Source organism: Podarcis gaigeae, assembly GCF_964106915.1.
Source record: "Podarcis gaigeae genome assembly, chromosome: 1".
Classification (NCBI taxonomy): Eukaryota; Metazoa; Chordata; class Lepidosauria; order Squamata; family Lacertidae; genus Podarcis; species Podarcis gaigeae.
This window is the reverse complement of record NC_139678.1, coordinates 90,830,478-90,857,956: the sequence shown is the minus strand read 5'-3', so window position 1 is coordinate 90,857,956 and position 27,479 is coordinate 90,830,478. Positions and strand designations below refer to the sequence as shown.

The 27,479-nt window shown below is 44.0% G+C and overlaps 1 protein-coding gene across 1 annotated transcript in view; it reads right to left on the bottom strand.

Annotated features, from left to right (window-relative positions):
* Window positions 1–257: 257 nt before the first annotated feature.
* Window positions 258–27,479, bottom strand: part of GLI2 (GLI family zinc finger 2) — a 192,767-nt gene continuing 165,545 nt past the window's right edge. Inside the window, exons 6-14 of the mRNA XM_083733935.1 lie at window positions 24,724–24,925; window positions 23,864–24,071; window positions 22,485–22,598; window positions 17,998–18,129; window positions 16,065–16,214; window positions 14,402–14,566; window positions 9,847–10,128; window positions 6,226–6,562; window positions 258–4,913 (exon numbers count right to left, since the gene is read on the bottom strand). Of these exons, the coding sequence (XP_083590061.1) occupies window positions 2,551–4,913; window positions 6,226–6,562; window positions 9,847–10,128; window positions 14,402–14,566; window positions 16,065–16,214; window positions 17,998–18,129; window positions 22,485–22,598; window positions 23,864–24,071; window positions 24,724–24,925 (3,953 nt within the window). The 3' untranslated portion in view covers window positions 258–2,550. The remainder of the gene's footprint in view (window positions 4,914–6,225; window positions 6,563–9,846; window positions 10,129–14,401; window positions 14,567–16,064; window positions 16,215–17,997; window positions 18,130–22,484; window positions 22,599–23,863; window positions 24,072–24,723; window positions 24,926–27,479) is intronic.

Here is a 27,479-nt window from a genome sequence, read left to right as displayed (position 1 = left end):
AATCAAGGCCATGATCTCACACCTCATGCCAATTTCTCCAAGAGTCCACTCATTAGTAAGTTGGAGCTAATCACAGCCCCCTGCTCTGCAAAGATGTTTGCCATATTCACACTTTACATTTTTAACCTTTAACATCTTGCCTATGCACTTAACTCTATAGTGTGTGAAGCGGCCCATCAATGAATATGCACTGTGCTTTAAGCAAGGCTTCTGCTGTGACTGCAGCCTGGATAGGAAAAAGTAATAACAAATGGAAATTATGAAAAAAATTACTTTTTTTAATGTACAAAAACATTTATATACAGTTACAGCATGTGACTGCAATCCTTATGATGTAGAAAACAGCTAAAAAGGTCCTGAAGGTATAAAGACAGAACAATTCAGCTACAGTACTCTTATTAATATACAGAATATATATACAAAGCCAGTATTGTTGTTATAATACTATTACAGTAAAGGCAGGAAGACCACTTTGTAAAGCTGAAGAAAGCAATGAGTAAGTGGGTGACTCCCCCACCCCCATGTATCCATGGAAGATGGCAGCTTGCCACCAGGCAAAGTTCTGATCCATTAATTCAAGGGATTATTGTAATTCCACGAAAAGTTCAATGATCATGATTCACACAACCAAGCCTTTCTGCAAGCCTTTTATAGTTATCCCTTGAAGGTCGTGCCCTGTGAGGAGGCTCACCAGTCTTGTCTAGGCCAACAGGTTACACTGCAGTTTGAAATAAAGGATGAACATCAAATTCACTTGATCAAAGTTCATTCACAATTTTTGAATACATTCTGGTTAGATAGGCAATGACAGAACACATGATACTGCAAAACCCAGAAAACCCAGTGGATTTTATTCTCTGCCTTCCCCCAAGGTCTTGTATTTAGCCTTTGTGAATGAGAAAATAATAAAGAATGCAATTTTGAAATATTTCACTAATTTCAGTGGGACTTCATGCCTAATTCTCATCTTAATGTTTTTGATGTGATTAATGTCACGACCAAAGTGATCTTTTCCTGACATTTTGGCATGCTGATTCTGCTCCTGTACAATTAGATTTAGCATTTAGGATGTATGGGAGTTCCACTATAATAAGGGGGAAGGGTAACCAATGCAAAACTGATGTGAAAATCCACCCCTTGAAAACTCTGCCACGCCAAAAACTTGTAAGGAGAACTGTGCTCCTTTCCAGTGGCACCATATACCAGACATGGAGAGACTAGTGAATGGAGGGCAAACACCTTCTGCCTAGAACATAATCAAAAAGTACCCCAAAGTGATAAATGTGGCTCTGATGCAGCCATCCCCTTTGTGCTTTCAATTTCAATGTTTAGAAAGTGATTTGCAGTCTTTAATAACCATTTTGTGTTATGCATGGCAGGGAACTTTATCCTACTAGTGTAGAAATGATTTTAAATTAGTGGCATTTTCAAACCTCCACTAAATTCTCTGTGATATAAACCAACTTGTAAAAATTACCCTCTGATTAAAAAAACAAACAATTCCACACAATGCATCCATCTTTCACATCTCCTCCCCATCAATGTGTCCCTCTCAAATGTCTTATTATATAGACTGTAGTGCCTTACATTAATGCATCTTTATTTTATATATGCTTTAAGATACACTTTAGTTGACGTTAATGGACAAGAGATGCCTTGACGACTCAGCAACTAACGCACAGTAAGGCACTTTGCTGCAAAACTGTTCAGGAGCTGATGCTTCTTGGCTAAGCTGCAAGCTGCAAAGAGCTATATTGGCTGCATAAACAATGCTGTGTATGTGTGCATAAGCACACACATGTGTGTGCATGCCTGCACCATCTGGTCACAAAGCAAAGCGTTAAGCATACACAGTATGGCTTTTGGGTTTGGGTCAAAACTGCACCCTTCCATTTGTGACTGAAGTGGGCAAGAAACCGCATTTTTGCAGTGATAATTAAGGGGAAACCAAAAGGAGACGGCAAAACAGGTGCAGTTTCAAAGCAGAGCTTCATATGAAACAATGCTTTTCAGTATTTTTGCCCATAACTCTCTAGTGTTCCACATCCAGACAAGTCCCATCTTTTTTAGCTGAAGGGTTGAGAAACTACTTTTTAGCTGAAGGGTTGAGAAACTACTGAAGCAAGCCTAATAGATACCTGCTCAGAAGTAAGCTGAGCTGAGTGTGGCTTGCTACATTGGATTGCAACCTATGAGACTTTCAGCCTATGACAAGGGAAAATAGTGGAAGTGATGGTCAGATTTTTAAAAAATGATGCCAAATGTGCCATTGTTTTACAAAGAGGGACACTTTAGATAAATGTTTTTGAAAAACAAGCACAAAAATAATGCAAGAGGTGCACCTTTTCAGTACTTCTTTTATGAGGTTTATACATGTTTGTACAAAGACATTTTTTCCTGTGTTTGGAATCCCTTTAATGTATTTAATACTTGTAAAAAAAAAAAAGGTCTACTCTATGGAAACCTGTTTTTTATTTTTTTAAAAAAAGAATCATAAAATTGCTTAGCATGTAATCTCTTGGATACTTCTAGACAGTTATGCTTTAAGCGTTAAGACATCATGTTCAGAAATTTACTTTCTTCTGCTAGGGTTGTCAACATGGAGCTCATGTCCCCTATTGCCATATTACTAATTCCAGCTGGTATGGATGGCAGTGTCAGAGAGTTTCGGGGAGTTGTAAGACGGGAAGAGTTCTGGGAGAGATTCTGTAGGATGCTAGGGCTCAGGGTCCCTGACATCAGACTTGAATGGTCCCCATCATCCATGATGGCATCAAAATCTATCTGAGGAGGCTCCAGAACCTGTGAGTCCACAGTGCTTGATACTTGATTAGCCCCAGGAGATGGCATTGTGCCTGGCTTGATGTTCAGTGCACACTGCTGTTGTCTTACACTACAGTCTGCATGGGTATTAAAATTCCCATTTTGTTCATACATGTGTATTTGGCCATAATAGTGCATCAAATGGTTTCCCCCCATGCTGTTATTGTATTGCTGTGGCTGCGATGATGCTACACCAGTTGTTCTCTTGGGGGTGAACTCTACCCTTTCCTGCCCTGGGCTCACATCATTGGCTGGGTGAGATATTCTCATGTAGCCCAAGTGTTGCATAGCACACATCCCTCGGTGCCTGTTTGCTGGACTGGGATTAGGTGGAGGATGAGGCTGAACTAGACCAGAAGGGAAGCTCTGTGCAACAGTACCTATCATATCCTGTTGTGGCTCAAAGTCTTGCTGACTGGAGGTCATTAATGCAGAAGGTTGATGGAAGACCTCCTGTGTCATGGGAAAGTTCATGTGGTTTGGCTGAGACGAAAAGCCCTGCTGATGTCCTGGTTCCTGTGTGACCTGACTGTGCATTATGCATTCTCTGCTACTGTTGACCATTGATGTGGGATCAGCCATAATATCTATCTGCTGAGGATGAGCATGGGATGCAGGCTTCAATATCATGTTGTTACAGGGAGGAGAAAGCTGGTTGAGGTCACCCCCCATTGTGTTTGGGCTCAGCATTTGATGAACCTGATGGTACGCTTCATGCGAGTTCAAATCTGGATTGTTACTGGGTCCCGGATTCACCTGTTGCTGCCTTAAGTGCATGCAGTTTAATCTTTGTCCATCTATGCTTGTGTTTTTCTGCACAAACTGTTGCAGGTTTCCATTCATATTGTTTTGACCCACCTGCATCTGTTGATGGCTAAAGTTCTGATACTGGCCAAAGTTGTGCTTTTGATGAACCACAGCTAAGTTACGTGGAGGGAACTGTTGCTTTGCTTGAGCAGAGGATGCGTCCACCGTACCTGAGCTGACTTCATTCCACTGGACAGGCATGTTGTTCTTGCTCAAGTCAGAATCTGCTCCAAAGTTCATGTGACACTCACTCATCACTGGAGCTGCATGATTCATACCCACATCTGGAGCAGGCACCCTGCTGAGTTGGCTTCCCAGGTTGCTGTGTTGCACTTTTGCATTCACTTGGAAGTTCTGCATTTCATTGCCATAGCCTGTGGAAGAGTTGTCCATGACACCGTTTTGCGATTTGATGTATTGCACTACATCATCAGGTAGCACAATGTCATCATCTCCGACGGAGCCATCGGCCTCGCCAGACATCGCTTCCATGGCAATGTTCTCGGTGATACTCGGAGGCCGTGGGGAATAGATGTGCCTGGCGAGGCTTCCGTCGGAACGTGCAAAGTTTGGAAGGCCGAAGTTCCTTCTGTCTGCAGGAGGGTGGAGTGGGTTCATACTGTTGGTGCTGTTGAAACGATGGACTCTAGGGAGGGAAACTGGCTCTCCAGCAGGTCTCCTCACCGGATCACTTGCGCGTCTTGCATTGTTGCCAGGTCCATCGTGAGCAAATCCCAGGGACGCACCATACCCATAAGCGTTGCTGTCACTGCAACGCCGTGGCCCAGGAGGAAGGCGAAAAGAAGGCAGAGCAGGCTCTGGCCCATCCAGAAGGGAGATTTTATTCCTCAGGCTCATCCTTTCCATGTTAGGCAGGGGGGTAGGTGGAGGGCCCCCTGTGGCAGCAGCATACTTGGCTTTCAGCCTGTAGTGCTGCACCGGTGTGAGGTTCAGAAGACCTGGGATTCCGCTGCACTGGCTGGTGTCGCTCGATCTGCGAGAGGCATCCGTGGAAATGGGGTCGTAGGAGTCAGCAGAGCTTGTGTTGTTTGGCCGGGTTCCAAACTGTGACGCTTCACTGGAACGGCGGCTGGAGAAGTAAGGGGATATCCCTGATGACCTGCGGCTGACGGTGTAGGCAGAGCTGATGGTGCTGGTTGAGCTGTCGCGACGTTCTGCTAGTTGGTTCAGCATTGTGACCTCGTTGATGGACAGGTCTGTTATCCTTGGGTTAGGCAGCACTGCAGAAGAACCACCACCACCCATGTTGTCCAGTAGACAGCCTGGTGGAGAGTGGTAGAGAAAAGAGGCTTGTTATTCAGTGTTGATAGCGGAGAGACAACTCGGTTGCTAGTACTTTGTTACTTGAACTCATTTTACCTCCCCGTTTCCCCATATTACCAAGCATCTACCACATGCAACATATTCAGGCTGTTATCAGGGTTGCTTACCATGTGCTGGGGACAGCAAATAGTATTGAAAACATCTGAAGATGGTGTGACAGAGCCACTGTTGCCCATTGCTGTACACACACATATCCTTTGCTTGGCTGCCAAGTTTGGTCAAACAGGTTTTGCAGGTTTTTGAAGTGCTAGCAAATAGGCTTGATCTGTGATAATGCACATAGGATGACTCTGTCATATCAGCTTTAGCTCTTGGAAAGGCGGTGGGGAGGGAAACAAGTGTCTCTCCCCAGCCAAAGGAAATGTAGTTTGCAAAGGAGAACAGGGACCTGGGCATCGAAAAGCAATACAGTGACTGTTGCAGAGTCACACATTAAATTACCACCGAAACAGCTATGAGAGAATGTCTTAGGGCTATAGTGTGTCAGAATGAAAAATATGATGGGCACAGCTTCCTTTAAACAAGTACCATCAATCAGCTATGAAGAATGATTTCAAAGATTTACAAAGAGGAGTCACTTCCTACCCAGAGATGATTATAATGCAGTGCTATTCAACTGGACCTCCCACGTCCAGTCTTTCCTATTGACTTAGCATACTCCTGGGACTCCACACTTACCGAGTTTGTAAATATACGCCACAAAAATGTAACAATGCCATTTTCATGGTGAAAGAAACAGTTCCTCATAGATCATTTAGATTTCCCCTCTGAGCCCAGGGTACTCTAGGAGAAAAAACTGAGAGCAAGAGGAAGGAAATTTGCCTGGGAAGGCAAGAGACTTCTTGTAGTACGGCAGTGTCAGGGTCAGCAGCAGTTTCTCAGAGAGACAAGGAAGTGCAGTATGATATCTGAGTTGGAGAGTTCAGCAAACTAATGGAAGTCTGTTTGCATGCTCTATGTTTGGGTTTGGATCCCAGCTCAACCCTTGTATTTGTTTTAAAGTGGGGAGGGAGTGCGGGGAATTATAATGGCAGGCCCTTGAAACACTAGCAAGGTAAGCTGTGAGATCTTAGAACTGTAGAGTTGGAAGGCACCCTAAGGATCATCTAATCCAACCCCTTGCAATGCAGGAATATGCAGCAGTCCCATACAGGGATCGAACCTGCAACCTTGGCATTATCAGCACCATGCTCTAACCAACTCAGCTGAGTTAATGCTTATGGACAGATCTCAAACAGTGGCCAGACTTACCATTGCCTGGGATGGGAGGCAGCTTGGTATTTCTGACTTGTGGGGCCGGATTCACCCACGAGCAAGAATCCTTCACTGTCCTGAGTTTCTCTTTCTTGAGCTGCTCAAGGCGTTGCATGGTTGTCATTTGTTTCCTCAGCTGCAGACTGACGGTTGAATTACCAGATGAGACCGTCGAGTCTACAACAGGAGTGCCATCCTCCAACGCGGTCAGGTCCCCCAGACTTCCCCCACTGTGCATGTTCATTTCGACTCCACTGTCATTGTTGTTGGTGCTCCCAAGTGGTGATGGTTCACTGCTGCATGAGGATTGGCCACCAGGACTGGACTGATACATCTTAGAGAAAACAAAGAAAGAGGAGGAGGTTTGCATCAATGTGATGGTTCTTCCCCAGTATCAGCTTTGCTTTGCTAACATCTATTACGGCTGCACCAAATTTTCTCATTTCACAGTTCACATCCACAAAACTAGCAGGATCAAGGCAAGGCAAGCAAATTACTAGAAAAAAATGCATAAGCTTGCTGAAAACTTCCGTTGTTCCACCACCCTTTCCTTTCTGTGGTTGCTCCTCCTTCTCTGCACCATTGTAGCACTCTCTTCCTTTTCACCCCTGCCTTCTGCCATATTCTGCCCACATCGTTACTCCGATTAGCCATAGTGACCAGCATGGTTTTGTTTAGAGGTGTCCATGACATCATCACATCAGATGTGATCTTGCAATGTTGCTGGCAAAAACCACAAGTGTTAACAAAACCTATTGGATTAGATCACAGAAAGGGCAAAAAAAAAAAAAAAAAAATTAAAATATTTATATGGTGCTTTGGGGGGGGGGGGGCAGAGCCCATCCAAAGCAGCTTCTGATGATAATGATAATACAGTAGTACCTCAGGTTAAGTACCTAATTAGTTCTGGAGGTCCGTTCTTAACCTGAAACTGTTCTTAACCTGAAGCACCACTTTAGCTAATAGGGCTTCCCGCTGCCACTGCACCACCAGAGCACGATTTCTGTTCTCATCCTGAAGCAAAGTTCTTAACCCGAGATACTATTTCTGGGTTAGCGGAGTCTGCAACCTGAAGCGTATGTAACCTGAAGTGTATGTAACGCGAGGTACCACTGTAATAATGAATCAATATTACAGGAAGAAAGATAAAAGACCTTCATAACTTCCATAATGTAATATTCCAGTCTCCCTCCAGTGAGACAAAATTACTCAAATACGAATAAGAAAAATAGCATTGTAATGAACAGCATCAAAAAGTACTTAAAAACAAGAGGCACTTGGGGGGATTTATGAAAACAAACCTTTTAAAAGGCAAACTTGTACAACTTAATCCTGCATTTATTTTATTTCTTAAAGAGCATAATTTCATTGTGAAAATTTGTTTTACTTTTGTTGTTGCTCAGGCTCCCCACGACTGAATGAATTGGGACTGGTTATTTTAGCTGGGTAACCTGTTTTCACCACTTGGCCTATTCAAAGGGCTTTGTGGATTGGCATATACTTAAAATGTGTATTATTCATTCCAGTATCTTTTCAACTGTATTTATTTATACAACTAGTACTACAAAACGGGATGCTCATGGTAATGTTTAACTTAGCAATCATCAGTTTTGAAACAGTTGTAGAACTTTTTAGTGTCTATCTTGCATCATTGGAATTTTGTACATTAAAAGAATTAAAAGCCATACCAAGCAGTCACCCCAGCCCCAGGCTTCAATCAAACTTAACTAAGCCAGGTCTGTTTTCTGTGTAAACAAATCCTCATTAGGTGATAAAGCCAATGTGTTCATTATTGCCTGCAAGTGTGATGGCACTGTAGTGTGGACACAGGTTTTCCATAAGATAAGTGATTAAGCTAATTGTTATGCCTTTTTCAAGCACGGGTATGTAAACATCAGGGAGCTAAAAGCCCTGAGGGTGGATTTTCTTTTCTGTTAACTTGGAAGAACTGTATGTGCTCATTCAAGAAACGTAAGCTCTTGATGCTTTTCTGAGATAAACCTGGAACATTAGAAGATCATCCCCGCTCCACAAACTCTACAGTGTGCCTGTTTGTCTGCAGCAGAATCAAGCCCAGAAAGCTTCAGGCACAGTGCACGACTCGTGGTTCAAAGGACCCTTACATGCTTGTCCGACAGTCTTTATAGACAGATAAGGGCATGATTTGCAGGCTTAGGTTTGGTAAATGTTTTTTTTATTAGGAGGTATATTTCACATTAAGTAATTTATTTGCAATAAAGGTTAAATGTTTTCTGCTGGCTCAAAGGAAAAGCTCTTTGCTGTCCAGTCTATGGAATGATGATTTACGATTGCTGATCCTAGATGGCTGTAGAGCTGGAATGCCAGATGACACTTGGTTTAAAGGTTTCCTTCTTTTTCACAACATCTCAGTTCTACAGAATACAGCAGGGTGAGTGGGTGGACAGTTCTTTCCATTGCCCACCTAAGAACAATAGATTTGCTGTGAAAAGAGAAGGTCACAGGGCTCCATAGAGCCCCACATTAACTAGAGAAGTGGTGAGATGCTAACCAGGAGATGTTGTCAATGCTATCTGTAGCAAAGTAAACTCTGATACAGGCACAACAGCATAGGACTGTCATCATGCATGAAATCTATGACCTGTAATGCCACAGCAGTACACTAGAACAGCTATGTTTGCAACACAGGCTAATGGTGTGACACAAGTCTTATTTAATAATTGCTGCCACTGCTTGGAATATTAAACGGATCAGCTTTGCCTTGTGCCTGGATAAATTTGACTCCAGCCTGAATTGAAAGTAAGCCATAAAAAGGAGTAATTAGTGAAATGCCAGTATGGAAAGGATGAAGTAGAAAGAAATATGGACCATGGCTATTTCACCCACACATTCTACTTTGGCACCTGGACAGATATGCACATTTTATGTCTTTTGTACAGAGACTATGACAAAGACAGTGTATTTGCTCACCTCAGTACCGACTGTCCTTGTGAAGTAGAGTAGAGAAAGTTAAGAGAGGAGAAAGAACAGGTTGTTAGAACACAGACAGCACAAAAGGAAAGGGCCAAGGGTACGGATGAAGCAATGGAGAGAACCAAAAAATAATGGCAGATAAGCAACATCCACAACACAGGTCAATGAACGTTTGGCCTCTTAAAATACAATACGTAGACATGGTTAATTATTATTTCTATTGCATCATCAGTGTGCACAGCACTTTACAGAGTGGAAGAGGTCATATCACAAAGATGTTTGGGCATGGTATATTTTGCTTGAATGCAAGGTATTGAGAGTGCCGTCTATTAAGAGCAAGCTCTGATTTATGGAAAAAGGACGTGTAGGCAAATCTTAAATGAATTCTGTTGTCAAAAGTTAAAACCCAGCTGGAGAGAGAGTGTGAGAGAATGCTTTTCAAAATGCTTACAGCAGTTAATGCCTTCATTAACATTGCAACATTGCTGTAACCCTTTGGAGTATTTCCCATAGAGAAGAAAATATGCATAGGATCGTAGGTGGGCCTTAGTGAAATCTGAGCTGGGAGACTTGAAAAGGTGTTGGTAGGGAAAATTGGGCAACTTCATTTGCCACTTGGCATATTAAATGTCATCACCAGTATTTCAAAGCAAGTGCATCTCTTACCACAGAGTTCTCCGTCTTTATTGTTTTGACTTGTAAGCAGTCCTCCATGCCTCTGGTAGTGCTGTTTGCCTCAGCCCGCTCGTCTGAAGCCTTTCCACTCTGCTTGGCACTTGCTTCATTGTCGCTGTTTTCCTTCAGTGCAGGCGGTCTCAGGTGAACGTCATTGCGTTGTTTCTTGGTGACATGGGCCTCTGGCCCGTGCACAGTCTTCACGTGTTTCCTGAGGGAACTGGGGTCTGTGTATCTCTTTGTGCAGCCCGGAATTTTACAGACGTAGGGTTTCTGCCAATGGGAACACATCTAAAGTTATACACCTGAAGCAGACAGAAATATACGAGACACAGTTCAATGACAATTTTGCTTGAATCACAACGTTGGTGTGAATTTGGAGCGGACATGGGAGTGGCTTGAATGCGCCATTTCTCAATAGGCAGTGATTTTTGCAAGCACTGATCCAACATACAGCAGATTTTGTAATAGCTGTGTGCAGATCTCCCTCTGACAGACTAGTTTCATTGGTTTGGGCTTAGTCATGGTTAAAGCAGGCCACCAAAATCAATAATGAACTCAGTTGTGAGTGACTAACTTAAGTTCCATTAATCTCACTGGAGCTAGTTTTAGCATTACTTAGTCTGGGTCTGAAAAAAACCATTGAAAAAAATCAATTGAAATGCAGTTGTGCCGAAAAACTTTTCTCATACCCCAGATGTAGTGTCTTTCTCTGAGTTGCTTAGGACTGATATGCCCTGGGCTGCTGGTAAGGAAGGGTGTGTGTCTGTGTACAGATGGATAGATGAAATTGTCCTGGGGTGTCAACCCAAAATATTCTAACACCTTGCCTAATAGTATTTTGCTTGATTTGCATTTGTTCCAGTTGCCGCAGGAATGTTAACAAGGATTAGCATGGAATATGGCTGAGATGTACAGGGAATCTCTTCAAGGAAACCTTTCTGCTGAAATATGGTAGCCTGGGAGGCCAGCAGGAGGGAAAGAGGCACCCTATTTTACAGAGAGCCAGAGAGACAAGCCAGACTGGATTTACAAGCCATCAGATCTCCCTCACATCTCCATCACCTGTCAGGAGGGTAAGCTGTTATTGCTGCACGGTGGAATCCACAGACGTGCAGTGCTTTTGAAGAGGATAATGCTGTAACTATTGGAGCTATGAGTCACCGATAACCACAACACAAACATAGTTAAGGACTGCACAGCTGGAAAGAGAAGTAAGAAAACAGGAAGGTATCCTGCCCCTCACCTCCCTGCCAGCAATTTATCCATTCCCAAATCCAGAGTGCGTTTGCACAAATGCGGTTAGAGCAGGATAGCCCCTGAGATACTGTTTCTGAAGGGCTGAATTCATATTTTTAAATGCCATTTCAGGCTAACTAGCTGCTTAAAGTACTTTTCCACTGGGACCTTGGAAGCGGTCCATCCAAAGAATAAGCAGGTACAGTGGTGCCTCGCAAGACGAAATTAATTCGTTCCGCAAGTCTTTTAGTCTTGCGAGTTTTTCGTCTTGCGAAGCATGGTTTCCTATAGGAATGCATTGAAAATCAATCAATGTGTTCCTATGGAAACCGCCTTCTTCTGAAGGCCGGCGGGGGGGCGAAAGTCTTTGCTCCCCCCCCGCCTGCCTTCCCGGGACAGTGGAGACTTCTCCGCTGTCCCGGGCGATCTTAAAAGGCTGGCGGGCGGCAGCGAAGGGTTCACTGCTGTCCCCCAGCATTTTAAAAGCCCCCGGGACAGCGGAGACTTCGCTGCCGCCCGCCAGCATTTTAAGATCGCCCGGGACAGCGGAGAAGTCTCCGCTATCCCGGGAAGGCAGGCGGAGGGGAGCAAAGACTTTTGCCCCCCGCCGGCCTTCAGAAGAGGTCCAGGACCTCTTCTGAAGGCCGGCGGTGGGCGAAAGTCTTTGCTCCCGACGGCCAGCATTTTAAAAGCGGTCCAGGATAGCGGGAAAGCGCAGCGCAATTCCCTGCTATCCCGGACCGCTTTTAAAATGCTGGCGGTGGGGAGCAAAGCCTTTCGCCCCCCGCCGGCCTTCCTGGACCTCTTCTGAAGGCCAGAGGGGAGCGAAAGGCTTTGCTCCCCACCGCCAGCATTTAAAAGAGGTCCCCGGAGATTTCCCTATGGGCTTTCTTCTTGCGAAGCAAGCCCATAGGGAAATTCGTCTTGCGGAACAACTCAAAAACGAAAAACTCTTTCATCTTGCGAGTTTTTCGTTTTGCGAGGCGTTCGTCTTGCGGGGCACCACTGTATACATTCTTCCAATTTTAGCAAGAAGTGAGCATTTACTTTGTCCTATGTATCTCTTTGCCTGGTAGATGCAGAGCATTGTGCTTTGCATTCAGAAGGTCCCAGGTTAAATCCTCACCATCTCCAGGTAGGGAATGTCCCCTGCCTGAAATCATGGACAGCTGCTGGCAGTCAGTGTAGACAATACTGAGACGGGTGAGTGGTCTGATTCTGTATAAGGCAGCTTCCTATTTTTTTTAACCCAGAATAATTCATGTCTGCTATTATCTCCTCCTACGTTAGGTAGGCTGCTGCACAGTTTGGCTTGAACAGTGGAGGGGAAGATCAGTGGAGGGTAACAGATTCAAGCCTGAAGAATGGTTTGCATCGGAAGCAAGAAATAAAGGACTTCATTAGTCACTCATACTCCACATCATTAGGGCCAACCTTGGGAATTCTGCCAAAAACAATTCACCCCCACTCCTTCCAGAAAGTTACTGAACTTTCCCCTCTGCAGAGTCCTCCAGAGTCAGTTCTGGTCTTTTTGGGAACTGAGTATCGCAGTTCCCCTGATGAGTAACAGTTGCTGTCCAGCCAATTGTCAAGAGGGAGAATTTTACCTGGCACTCTTTTCTGGAGAATAGATGACGCTCTGGCCAGCCACTCTGTTTCTTCATCAGTGTGACTGACCATCTTGTAAAACCCAAGTGGGGAACCTGAAGGCTTCATTCCTTCATGCATTCCTTCATGGGCTCCAGAACCAAAAGGTAATGATGAGCAATGATGTGACTCTTACTTTTGTATAGTAGGTTGCGTTTCATTTATGGAAAACCCAGAGATTTCTACATGCCCCGCAATGCAGCTTTCTTTCCATCCAGACAAGTAAGAGGCATTATTGCAGCTCAAGGCCACATTCAAAGAGTGCATGGAGGAGGGTGGCTGAGAGGTATGGGATGGAGAGAGGAGGCATGGGGAAGGGGGCAGTGCCCTAAAGAGGCAGAGAGGACAGCATTGGGTTTGCAGCCTGGAGGTTCCCCACAACATTGCAAAAGTAGTTGTTTATCAGAAGTAATACACAATGGGTTTTGGGGTGTGTGTGCGCGCTGGTTTGACACACACGAAATGTGCTCACACAGAGCTCCCACTGCCTACCCTTGACTTCTAACCTGCAGGGCCTCTAATTCCCCTTCCACCCATTCAAACTTCTTGTATTTACATGAAAAACAATAAAAATTGTTTGGGTAGAAACTTCAAACAACATTTTTTGTTCCATGCCTGGAACAAATCCATTCCACACAAATGCAGCACTACTTAATGAAGCAAATTATATGTTCTGTTTCTGAAATGGCCATATCACTTTGCAACCTTAATTTTTCAAAATAAAGAAAGACCTCAGTTCCCCCTCCTCATACTGGCACAGCGTATCCCACATTTCTTACCAGTATCTTTGTAACCCTTTTCTTTCTCTAAACATCCTCCCTCTACCTTGCCTCCAAGCCCTCCTGTGCAATGAAACAAGCACATTGCCATATTTGTACGAAAGGAAACTCTTGCTTTTGCAGAGGAGATTAAAAATAGATGGAGAGGCATATTAGTCTGAGATCCCTAACATGATGCCACCCAAAGTTGGCTAGGCTGAGGTTGTCACTTTAAAAGTCCTGTACCCATACCAGTCTACTTACTCATAGTAATTCATATTAATCATTACAATTGAGGCTAGAGGCTAAACCTGGCCCGGTCACAGCTGTTTTCAGAACTTTGGAGCACCCCACCTTCCTGCCATTTTCTTAATTAGTGGTAATATAAATTTCAACCTCGGCATTAGCCTTTTGCAGTAGACCATCACATGCTTTACAATAAATGCGATTTCCTGCCCTCCCCCAGCTCCTAATAACGGATCTTCATTAGCAAGGCTTAACAAAGCATTTGCCTTGTGCTCTAGCCTTGCGTGTCCACAAGGCAGGAACTGCGTTAGGCTTGGATCCTAGCTCCATGGGGCTTCATTCCAAAACAGCAAATACGAGGAGCTGCTCAGATTAGGAAGGGCTTGGCATGTGGCAAGAACCAGCCCGTGGGCTCAAAGCTAGGGAGGATGTCTACTCAAAGGTGTGGTGGTTTCTAGGCTGGCATTCATAAATATCTAAATATCAAACTAGCATAGTCTACATTTGCAGCTCAGCAAATATTAAAAAGAGTTGTGTATCATTATGGTAGGAATTTGCTCTGTATAGAAAATCCAAGTGTGTAAAGAATATATTATTAGCAGCATTTAAATAAAAATAAAACACCTTTACCTGTTTTGGTGAAGGCTTTCACCTACCTCATTGGAATGCGTCCTGTTCTGGTGTTTTGCTCGGTCAGAAGCATTAGAAAAGGCCTTATTGCAGCCCTCATGTTCACAGACGTAAGGTTTTTCACCGGTGTGAGACCTCAGGTGTGTCTTCAAGTTCTCTAGCCTCGAATAGGCTTTGGAGCAACCTTCAAACTAAAACAAAAGAGGAGTGTTAATCAGCTGGAAGCATTTTTCCATCTCATCTGGTTTCAATCTTCACCTCCTCCAAGAACGTTATTTCCTAGGCAGATCTTTCCTGAGCAGGCTGTGGGGGTAAATGGCTTCCCCACCCCCACCCCCTATGCACATAATCTGGGCAGCTGATTTAAAGCAGAGGGCCTGAATGTTTAGTCACAGCTCACTCTGTATGGCTATCTTAAGACACTCTCTACACAGCAGGCATGACAGTTGTGGAGACACCAGGGTTTCCTATAGTAAACACACTTGTATCTTCGAACTGCCATGCACATGTGCCTGAAGGCCCTAATTTAGTGACACAAATATTTTATCTATGCTTCATGTGTTTGCAATAAACACCAGTACATCCCTAGTGCAGCAATGGCAACAGATCCTGCCACTTTAACTGTGGAGCTGCCCTGACATTCCATGTGCATTGAGGTACCATTTCTTTGCATTGAAAAATGTATGTTACTGGATAGAGATAACTAGTAGTTCAGCTATTTTGAAGCAGTACACAACGACTCTGGGCAGAAATATGGATGAAGGGCAGCTTTGATCTTAATCTAAGTACCAAAAATTTGAGATTTGAAAAGTTGTTAGGCATCTCCTTCACCCCATCACAAATTCTCTCAAAAAGGATGTGTCTAAAAAAACTGCACCCCAGCCTAGTCTCTGGTTCAGTTTGAATCAGGTTCCACATCTCAGTTTGCTTTTAAAGACCAAGCACACGTTGAAAAATTACTACACAATGAACCTGGACAGCAAACTCTCCACCAGATGAGGTTTTAACTTACATTACGGCACTATATGGAATGAGTTCTTCACTCAGGAGTTAGGAGTAGTAGCCAAGTGATTATGAGGTGACAACCTGGCTAGACTGCAACTTTCCAGAATGCAGAAGGAGATTGCCTCCATCCCTAGATTAAATTACTCAGAGGGGCTTTCAAGGAAACCCTATACCTTGTGGGTGAAGTAAATCAGAGACAGAACTAGTTTGCTCATCCACCAGAACAGGAGAAGGGCAGTTTTGGAGTCCTGCTCATTGGGTGATGTTTGTGCTGCACACTCCTTTCACAATTCAATTTGCTCTCTGCTTGTGGAATCTGTGGTCTGAATTGTGTTATGTGGGTCTGCAGGAGTTCAGTGCCTGTTGTGTTGGATAAAGCACCATACTTCCTTGCTCAAGCCTGCACTACGCATGGGCATAGTGTAGGGTACATCCAATAACCAAAATCTTCACACACACACATCCTCTGTAGGGAAGATATTGGGCATGCATGTGTAGGAATCTACATGCTATGTATGCAAACATGGGGAAGGCAGGTTTTAGATCAGCACACATAGGCTTTATACATTTTACCAAGCAGGTCTTAAGATTCCCACCTTAATTTCTACTCTGTGCTTAAATGGGCATGATGCGACCAGTCCAACACATCAATCTGTGTGCATGTTGATGGTTTCAGTATCTTACCGTGCACTTGTGCGGCTTTTCCCCAGTGTGCCTTCGCATATGCACTACCAGCATGTACTGTGCTTTGAATGGCTTCTGCTCCCGCGTACACTCTTGCCAACGGCAGACAAACTCCTTCTTCTCCCCATGAATGTGATCGTTATTGATATGCTGGAAGGAGAGGAAAGAAGAAGAAATCAGGCTGTTAAAAAAAGAAGAAGGAAGACAGTGCCACTTTCTTGTTGGACAAGGAGGCTATCAAAGGCTACATATTACTCCTAATATCCCAGGCAAAGAGGATACTGGCCTGATCCAGAAGAGCTCTTAGTTCTAACCTTCCATCAATAAGACCCACGGAATACATATTACCGTATTTTTCGCTCTATAAGACGCACCAGACCATAAGACGCACCTAGTTTATGGAGGAGGAAAACAAGAAAAAAAAAACATTCTGAATCTCAGAAGCTAGAACAAGAGGGATCACTGCACAGTGAAAGCAGCGATCCCTCTTGCTGTTCTGGCTTCTGGGATAGCTGTGCAACCTGCATTCGCTCCATAAGACGCACACACATTTTCCCTTACTTTTCAGGAGGGAAAAAGTGAGTCTTATAGAGCAAAAAATACAGTACTGGGAAAGGGCATTAAAGAACAGTGGTCCATCTCGCTTCATTTCAGCAAATACATGGAATTCCAAGCAGTTCTGTGAGTGGACTGGTGGATCCCTCTGTCTCTTCTCTGCCAGCCCAAAGGAGGACTGTTTCCATGCTAGCCACAAAGAAAGAAAAGTATCTTCCTCAGCAACCAAATGGAAACCAAGCAGACTGGTGGAGAAAAGGGGGCAAGTCTGCTTATTTTCTATTACCTAGCCTCCTAAAAGTGTTTAATGGACTGCTTTTCCATGATGGCTTCACATTTTCTATAGCAACCAGAATGGAAATGCAGGCTATTGTTATTTATTAAATTTCCACACCAGCCTTCATCTGCGGATCATGGAGCAGCTTACAATATAAAAACACAGAAATGCATACCATAGTAACAAAGAAAAACAATTGCCCTCCCTTGGTTTAAAAGGCCATAGATTGTTTCCACAGTGAGGTGGTGAATGGGGAAGCTGAATTTAAGTACTGTGTGTGTGTGTGTGTAGAATAGATCCACCCTGAGCAGACTAGCTTTAATGCTGATTTATCTTGCCAGATTTAAAAAGAATAGAAAAACCAGTCATGTTTGGGATGTGCATCCTACCCCTGCCCCCATTCCTCTTACCATTACACCCATTATTAAAATTGATGATAACTGTCAGTTTGCAAAGCTGACAAACCCAAAATCTCTGCTAAATGGAGAGAAGGAAAAATGGCAGTTTTATCTCACTTTGTTGTTTCCACAGAGAGTATTTTTGACATGAATATAACAGGGGGCCCAGGGCTTAAACCCTGTGGTCCAGGTCAGGGAAGGAAACCACAGTCTGTAGAAGCTAGGCAACCAATACTCTAGCGCAGAAATCATCCAGGTCCTGCATGATCTCAGAGAGCCAAAGCTATGCTGACAAAGCTCCCAGATCCAATGTACTTCCTCAGCCTGAGCATCATTTTGTAGGGAACAGACAAAACAAGACAAGTGTTTCCAAGTTAACAATAAGGGTTGGGAATGCTTCAACATCAGGCAACAGTTGTTTATAATTATCTAGGCAGGTTGTTTATCGTTACCGGGGTTTCTCAGTCTTAGCAGCTGGAATGCTGAGAAAAATACAAAATAATCCATCAAAAGCTAGTCAGTAGCTCGGTCCTTCTGGGAGTCTGACCTGATTTGGCAGGGTTTACATATGCTGTGCCCTGACCGGCCCCTTTCAGTAGCTCGCTGCATGACTTCTGGCTGCACAGCATCATGATATGAAGGGAGGACGACACCCCCTTCCCCTGAAATTTATGACTGGTGTCTCTTCCCTGACACCACTTACATGGACTAGCTGCTCCTGAGTATCATACTCCTTCGCACAACTTTCCCAGTGACAGTTGGTCTCATAAATAACTTCGGGCTCCTGTTTGCATTCGTCCTTATCAAGTTCCTCTTTCAAGTCTGTCAGATGCTCCTGCAAGATACAAAGCACTCTGCGTAAGATGGACTGGTTTTGCCTGAACTCCTCAGTCACCCATAGATTACACAGCAGGTGCTCGTGGAAGAAAGAAAAGCACCATCGCAGGGCGACAGCGACAGCATTGCTGGCGAGTCACAGAAGGGCCTGCCCAGAAATGGCGAGGAGCCGAGCATTATGCGCAGACCAGGTGACTGAATATAGAAATCTGGGGTGCTTCCAGACAGGGGCTTAGTTTGGCAAGGGGTCACTGAGATACTGCAGACAGATCTCTGGCAGTAGTTGTGGTCCCCCCTTTTACTTATCAGGCTTCCCCTGTCTGGAAGAACTCTGAATCCGATGGGAGGTGGGAAATGCAGGTTGGCATTTTGTTGCCAACCACACTCTGTAGAAACTGCAAAAAATATTATTAATAATAAAATCCCTTCATTGTATGATGAGCACTGACCCCACAATAAAGCACCCTGGGTGTCTGACTTGTGCCGCAGACCACCTCTGTTCCCCTGCAGCCAAACAACTGGCCTTACTTATGTACCACTTTTCACTGATGACCTCAAGACACTTGCAAGATTTTTTGATTGGTGATTTTGACACAGTTTGCATAAATGAAAACAACAATAAATACATAGAAAACAACTAGCACAGCCCCCCCCTTTTTTAAGGCAGAGAGTTTTAAAAAGTATTTCAGATGGTGAAAAAAAAAAGATTAAAAATGCCTATGTAAATAAGAACATGTTAGCCTGGCCAGCAAATGAGGAAAGGACAGCACCAGCAGCTGGAACCTCTGGGAAGCTGGGGAAAAAGGCTCACCCCCATTGATCCCTCCCCATTTTGCTGCTGTTAGCCTCCTGGGAGGAAGAGACGAGGAATCCAGCTGCAAATTGTCTAGCCCGGTGGGAAGACGCCCTTACTCCTCTAAACTATATTTAAGCCACACTGTTGAGGCTCCTTGGAGTCCAGTATGGCCAGTACCTAGATCTTTATTTATTGCTGTGTTAAGTTTCTTTTTGCATTGTGCTTAAGCAGTTCAGTTCAGATTATTCTTTTTGCAATACTGAATTTAATTGTGTGTTGGCTGAACGGTTGATTTTGTCCTGTTTTAAGTTTCTGATATGTTTTATAAACTGGTTTCTCCTCCAGTCCTCCCAATTGCCACCTCTATCGGATGGCTAATGGAAGCTGGAGTCTAATATCTGGATGGCCACCTGTTTCCTCTGCCATAGAGGCTAGAAGAGATCTGCATGATTTCCATGTTTTTACTGCAAAGAGTAGAGTCTGTATCAACTCACTCACAACCCAGATCCCCCCTCCTCCCTACTTTCTCTCCCTACTTTCTCTCACACCTATCCACAAACACACCCAGCCTCAACTCAACTGGGACTTGGGACCGTTCCGCATGTCAAAAAGTGGCAAATCTGCCAAGTTTGCACTCAAACAGGGAACCTCAGACAATCACATCTTACCAAAAAAATGTACCTGTGTGAAACATGCATTTGCAGTGTGTGCCATGGTCAGAAAATTACGTAGGTGTACATAAAGAATATTGTGAGCGTACAGCTGGAAGCATAATCTTAAACCGTTTTTTTAATATTGTGTGCAGAATTCACCAAACCAACCCTGTCAATGGAAGGATGGCGTAAGGACTTCCACTTGTGCAACAGCGATTTCTCCCCCTCTCCTCCTCTTGCCTGTCTCCTGAAATTGGCTTGGGGGTGGAGAACCCCCAAAACAGCACACAGAGGGAGGAGCGGGGGGTGGGGAATCATTCCATTTGGCAAGCTGAAATGCTTGCACAGACAGAACATTTGGAAGAGGGAGAAATCCCTCTTGCACATTGACTTCTACCTGGTATTTTAACATTTCTGTGACCCACCCTGAGACCTTATGGTGAAGGGTGAGCTATAAACCACCACCACCACCAACCATAAGTGAAGAAGCCTTTACATTGAAATAAATGTTAAATCTTAAGTATGGGGTTTTAGGAGGGCAAAATTTAGAGATACATACGGAATTACCTAACCGACACTTGGATTAATATTGCCCCATTCCTAACCTCAGGAAATCCCCCTTTGCACTCTCTCCATGTAAGAGACCACAATCCGTGACCTGATTAAGCTGGGAGTAAAGCAGGCTGGTTATTCTACGTCATGTGCTGTTTCCTGCCATTGTGTGCTGAGGTGTTCCTAAACCCAAAGCTCTGGAGAGATGCCTCTTTGCCCTAATCGTGCTGACTACAGCATGTTTATCTTTCCCAGATATGCTATCTTCATCAATTTTACCAGCCCCCTGATGATTGCACATGTTGCTGTCCCCATGCATCATGCCAAAACCCGCTTCTGAACTGGAGCTGAAAGAGAAATTTGTCATAAACTCTTCTGTTGGCTTGACAATAGCATCGCCTCATATTTCATGAAAATGAAGTGCCCAGAGCACTCCCAATAGTTTACAGTTGTGATAAAGAACGGTCAGATAGATACTGCCAGCCATTAAACAGTTTGGAAGTGTGCGGCTCCGACAAGAGCACAGAAGCCGGTGGGCTCTTGTGGGTGTCAAATGTGGTGTCATTGAGCTAAAGGATGCTGCTGTGAGCAATTCCTCCCTGAATAGGGGCAGCTCCTTGCTGGAGAGCTTCCTAGCTGCGCACAAGATCTCCTTGTAATCTATGTTTGCTCTGAGACACCATTACTGCTTGCTTTGCAGTCTACAAGTGGCAAACATCATTTTTAAAGGCATCTGGCTGAAATATGGCATTTCTGCCTAAGCCAGCAGGAGGATTCCATGACCCAGGAACCCACAGCGTGTCTCAGTCCAATCACTCATGAAAAACCAGCACCTACCCATCATGCTGGGACTTAGAGTAGGCAATCTATAACCTCCAAACACTCCCGCTCATCTGTTTTGTCCAACAACCCACCCACCCCCAAACGCATGCATCTTTCGAAGTGGAACACAGCAGCCTTGTTTAACCCCCCCCCCCATTATAATTTACAAATTGTGAACTGCAGATTTGTCATGTGCTGGAGCTGTTCTAGGTGTGCATGCTCCCATTTGATCTTCATGTGGCAGAGAAATGTGAGCTTTCCCCCAGTGTTAGCATTCTTTTCTTGGTCGGAAGGGACCCCCAAATCTACTCTCATTTTATCTCCCTCTCCCTTTGCATGGCAGAATAATCTGTTCACAGACCTCACTACAGATGAACCTGTCTGGGCAAATCAGACTACAGTTTCCTCACTTCCACTGGAGGGCAAGTGCAGCTGAAGCTATTGAGGCTGCAACTTTAACAAACGTTAACAGAGACAGCAAGTCCCATTGAACTTAGTTGGGCTTTTACCTGAGTACATAAATATAAGATAGCACCATAAGTTGTCTGATCAGCTTCAGGTGACTCAGGCAAAGAAGCCAAACCATATGTTGCAGAGTTAAGCAAAACGTTTTGCCTAATGATCCAGGAGAAACCTCTTATGTCTAACTTACACCTTACTATCTTTATAGTGGGGGACGCGGGTGTCGCTGTGGGTTAAACCACAGAGCCTACGACTTGCCGGTCAGAAGGTCAGCAGCTCGAATCCCCGCGATGGGGTGAGCTCCCATTGCTTGGTCTCTGCTCCTGCCAACCCAGCAGTTCGAAAGCACTCAAAGTGCAAGTAGATAAATAGGTACCACTATGGTGGGAAGGTAAACAGCGTTTCCGTGTGCTGCTCTGGTTCGCCAGAAGCGACTTAGGCATGCTGGCCACATGACCCAGAAGCTGTACACCGGCTCCCTCGGCCAATAAAGCGAGATGAGCGCAGCAACCCCAGAGTCGGTCATGACTGGACCTAATGGTCAGGGGTCTCTTTACCCTTTACCTTTATCTTTACAGTGTGGTTGTCATTCATTTTTATAGCATATTGCTACTTCCCAGGCAAAAATAGCCTTGTCTGATGTGTGGTTCTGGCAAAGGAAGAACCCATGTGATCCAAGCACTTCAGATATTATTGATGAGACATGGGGAACTGACCTCAGGGGAATGTACCAGGCCACAGAGATAATATGTAAGGGTACAGCTTAGAACCAGCAAAATCCCATTCACCAAATCTTCCCCAAATGAAATGTCCTTGGGGCACAAGCCACCTACTGCCCTAAAAGAAAAGCATCCAAATGGACACAGAAGTGAAGACACAGTTGTGGCCTTCCATGTTTCCAAAACTAATAATAATAATAATAATAATAATAATAATAATAATAATAATAATAGCATTAGAAACTGCTGCCCTGTTACTCTCTGAAGAGTCTTCATAATTAGTCCTGTTCTTGTTGGTAAAAATTTGATCAGCTCAAGTGTTCAAGACAAGTTTGCACCAAGGAGTTACCTGAGTGGGTGGGGAAGCTGGTGGTAGAGTCTCCATTTCAGTCTTGACTTTGCTGCGCTTATTAATGACTGGGTTGACCGTGCTGCTAACAGCTGACTCACTGCTCTGCTTGCTCTGAGGAAACAAAAAGGGGCAGTGGGGAGGTGGGGAGGTTATATCAGTGTTTTAAAGGAAAAACAGCATTTTTTTTCCTATTTACAATGCAGCAACTGAACAGCAGGAGACACAGTTTAGATCAGGGTAAGAATTATTCAGAGAGAATGTTCAAATTTTGCCTTTGAAAAGGATGTCAGTTTTGCAAACTGGGCCATGCTGAAGAATGCAATCCACTTCGAGCCATGTTAGCAAAAGGTACATGTATGTTCATACGTGTATCACAATGGGGATAAACATTTGAAGGAGCCAGTGGTTCCTTATTCAGAAAGTGACATGGGCATGGAAAACTTTTCTTTTTCTTTAAACCTGAGAAACAAATTCACTCTTCGTGATTTAAAACTTGAGATCTTAGTTGGAACACATTTAATAAATATTTAAAGTATTAAAATGCAGTGCTTTTTGCCATTATTTGTTTACTTATGTGTTTCCATCCTTGTTTGTTCATCTGTATACCGTGGCGCTTCCCAAAAAGGAATCACTGTTCTGTCGGTGGACTGCTACTGATAGTTACTGAGGAGTGAATTTGCTTCCCAGTTTTTTTTTTTTTTTAAAAGAACACCCTGCAGATTCACACAATCATTTTCAAGGTTTATTTCCACATTATTCATTTGATAAATGTGCACATGGAAACCTCATCATTTGAACCAGCTGTTTCATGCACAAATTGCTGATTAGACTAAGCTCTGTGGATTTCCCCACCCAGTTCACGGAACTCAAGATGGCAATTTGAGCTCATAGTGTTTGAGTCATTTGTGCAATGGGTGCAAATATGCCTAGTTTCAAATAGTTCTCACAAGTAAGAAAAAAGAAAGGGGGGAGAGGGCCCTGTTTTATCTGAATGCTATCTCATAGGCCAAATACGCAGATTATATTAATTTTCCTTGATAATCTGAATTATGTGGAAGACCAAGTTTCAGCTAAGCACACAATGAATTGCTACAGATCATATAGCTCTTGCTGCATGATGTGTGCGTGTCATGATCTTGGAGACATTGGCTTAAGAGGGATCAGTGCAATCAAATGAGCAGAGATGTGAAGACTGCTGTTTCACAGCTGTGGCCTTCTGTGTGTTTAGAGTGAACACCCAACCTTGCAATGAATCCTTAGAGTGAAACTGACAGGGGAACTGAAATAGATTAGCTGCAATGGGCATTGTGGTTCTTTGCAAAGGTGTCTTCAACCAGCCCAGTTAAAATCCTGCCAGAAGCAGACGTGGGTCCTACCTGGTTGGAATCAGAGACACAGTTGCTGCTGATCTGAGCCGGAGTGGAATTGACAGAGATGACGGCCACATGCTGCCGCGAAGGAAACGTCGGCGATGGCTGGATGAAGGGAGGCGTATGTCCAAATGCTGAGCTCAAGCTTCTCTGCTGATTCAAAATTTGCTGGTAGGTCACTGGGTTGATTGGGTGAGGGAAAGTGAATGCTGGGCTGGAGAGAGAGAACATCAAAAGGAGAAAATATAGCAGCATGCAGTGAGAACATTTGGGATGCTCCAAATGGCTGGTTAAGGGCAAAGCAGCCTGATGATGAAGCAACCAGGACAAGGTCAATATTGCTTAGTTTCTTTCTCCAGTTAGAGATGTGTTCAAGGGATGCTGTTTCATGAGCATGCCTTCTGAAAACACAACAAAGCTGGGAGAGGGGGTTGTGGTTTTAAAAGGTTGGGGGGAAACTTCCAAAGGGGCATCTCAACTCTAGATTATTACATTCCCCTCTTGCTGATTTTCCCATGAGGTCCATAGAGAGCAAGTGCCCCTCTTTTGCAGTTTCTTTTATTTTCTTACGAGACCCGACAGCCTCACTAGGCCTAGCCTTTCATTGTTGCCTGTGCTGCACTGGCAGAGTACAAATTACCCATTGGCAGATCCAGAACTCAGAGTGAACTACAGCTAACTGTTCATATACTGCTGAGGCATCTTGGGAGTCATAGGTTACTCAAGGTCGTTATGTATAACAAGGGACCCACATCTCTAGCATCTTTTAATGGCTGAAAACTTGTTTCATTACCACTCCTGGTAATGAATCCCGCCCCCCCCCCCCCAACTGAGGATTTCAGCACGAGCTGCTCTCCTTCCCTTACCTTATTGCCCCCGCTGATAAATGCCCATAAGAGCCACTTGCTGCAGAACTACTTCTGGAGTTATTTATATAAGCCACCAATGAATTTGGCGAGGTCCGGATCATTGTCTGAAGATCAATGCTGGCATCGGACAATGGAGATATAGAAAGCGCTCGCTTTCGACTTAGTCTTGGAGTCACTCGTGGACTGGAGAATCTTGACACTATATGAAAGGGAAATAAAGGGAAATGCTGTGGATCCAGCTGGAAATGTTTGTTTTATGTTGTTATTTTAGCATAATTAAAGGAAATTAAAACCATTTTGGCTGTAATTGGAAACACACAAGGAACATGTTGGGGGTTACGTCCGAGTACATAGGCACAGAAGTACACTGTAAGGGTGATATCCAATGTTAAGTCATACTCAGAACAGACCCACTTAACTCAATGGACTCTAGTCAACATACACACTGAATCTGGACTAGGTTGTGTCTGTGTGTGCATGAGGGAGAGGGCATGCCTTCCTCTCTAGCAACTGCTTCTTCCTCCTTAGTGAAGCTAAACTGGCAATCTAAGTGTCATGGGAGAGGAACCAAGCAGGGTCAGATGCCTGATTGTTAGGGGCAAACCCAAGATTTAAAAAAGCATCAAGGCTGGTAGCAGTCAGGGGCTATTTGTGCAGCAGGCAAGACTCTTTGCTTTCTGGCAGATATGTGCAAATCCACCGTTCTCAAAGGGGCTGTTTAATGCTCTTCAAAGAATTTTCCTGTTTTGAAAATAAGCAAAGTCATAGGAGGCAGGTACTGTAAAACCCTTCGTTTTGGGCTCTTCTTTCTCCGTTCACTCCATGCAGTAAGCATTTGGTATTTAATTAATAGTTGGGGTGTTTGCTTTGCTTATTAAAGAAAATGTTGAAGTCTAGCTAGACTGGTCATCCATTTTGCTGGACTGCATTTTGATCCTTAGGAAGGGATTCCCTTCAAGTAGGGGAAATTTCATGTTGTGGGGAAAGGGAGGGGGGGAAGGATATAATACTTGTTATTAAAGAAGAAAGATTATACCACTTTTACAGAATAAATAGAGACATTCATTTGGCAGAGCTGTCGATCAGACTCTTTCATCACCTCTACAATTAAAAAAGGGGCCCTCTTACACAGAAATCAGTCCACAAAGGAGGCTCACAGGTTACCCACTGCTCAGACACCCTGCATTCTATGTGTTTCAAACATTTGAACCTAATACACTTATGTATATATACATAAGAACTATAAAAATTCAAAAAACTGGATTTACAATTATACACTCTGGCTTATTTAAGGCCGTAACAAATCATGATTTATTAGAAATGCCCTACAGGGCATCAGAACATTTGATTTGATTATTACTTGTATCAATGGGGGTGCTATTTAAATGGGACTTATTGGTAAATGGCAGCATGGAAGATACATGGAGTATGGCTGAGTTCTTCTTCACCTAATCTGCCATGGAAAGGCTTGTAGAATAGCCAGCCTCATATAATCTACATGCTTAAGTCTAATTAATGCATGGATAAGTTAATACCATAGAGTAAGCTGTCCTGCCAGGCTTAGCAAGGTCACTTCCCCTTACCTTGGCAGGAAATGAGTAATCAATTCTCCAGTCTACCAGATAAACTCAGCATGTGAGGAAGCTAAGCTGGTTGGTTCAGTTTAGCCGCATGGCTCTCACAAGCCATTATTGTGCTCCTATACCAATAATTTAGGAACTTTCACCACTGCCTGTGCATTCTTACTAATGTACAGAAAAGCACATGAGCCTGGCCTCTGAAAAGTTGGTAAGTAAACCATTTTTAACTTACCAAACGTGTGGCCTTTTTCTATGCTAGGGCAAATGGGAAACTTTGGAAGGAACTTCCAAATATCTATACCCATTTTTCCCCTTGAACCAACAGTACTAAAACAGATATCTCCTTTTAAAGACTAGGCATTCATTTCCCCCCGATTTCCCATGCTAACAAATTTGATCAGTGTAGGCTGCCAAATACCATTGTAGCAAATCCAGCAATCACTTCCATCTGTGGCATGGTTCTGTGGGCCACAGCAGTACAGTGCAAGCATCTCAGGAAGCTGCAGAGGTTGGAGAGCTTCCAATGTACCGTATATCTGCCCCCCTCCTTCAAAGCTTTGGTGTGAATGTGCCCTTGGGTAACAGTGGTTATGAGCTAATGAGGCACTGTGAAACGTCTTGCACCAAAGAGGCCTGATTTTGATTATAACTACACACACACACACACACACAGAGAGAGAGAGAGAGAGAGAGAGAGAGAGAGAGAAAGAAAGAGTTTTTTCTGTGTCCACTCGCCTATCTTGCTAAGAGGAGGAAGCAGACTGGGTTTGACAGTCATATTTGTCTCTGTTACTCCCACACCTCAAGGGAGATCTGTTTATTAATGTGCCACTTCCCTTGATAAATTACTAAATAGAAAGAAAAGCCTTGTACTCATTCCTCGTTGCTCTTTCCTGTGATTTATGCCCGCAGTGTCAGCTCTGCCATTGGTCCCCATTAATTTGATGAAGGAAGAAGTCTTGATGTCCAACAGCAGCCTGGTGCAGCCATCTAACACACCCCTTTGCTACGCACACAAGTAATTCCCCTCCCCCCGGTGTAAAACTCTGCTGGAAGCTGTCAGATTCTGCAGGTTGGCCTGGGACTCTTCTGGTACAAATATAGTAATATGCATTTTATTACTGCCTGCTCTAATTTAAATCCTTCTGATATTTCTGCAGGGATGAGGGTTTC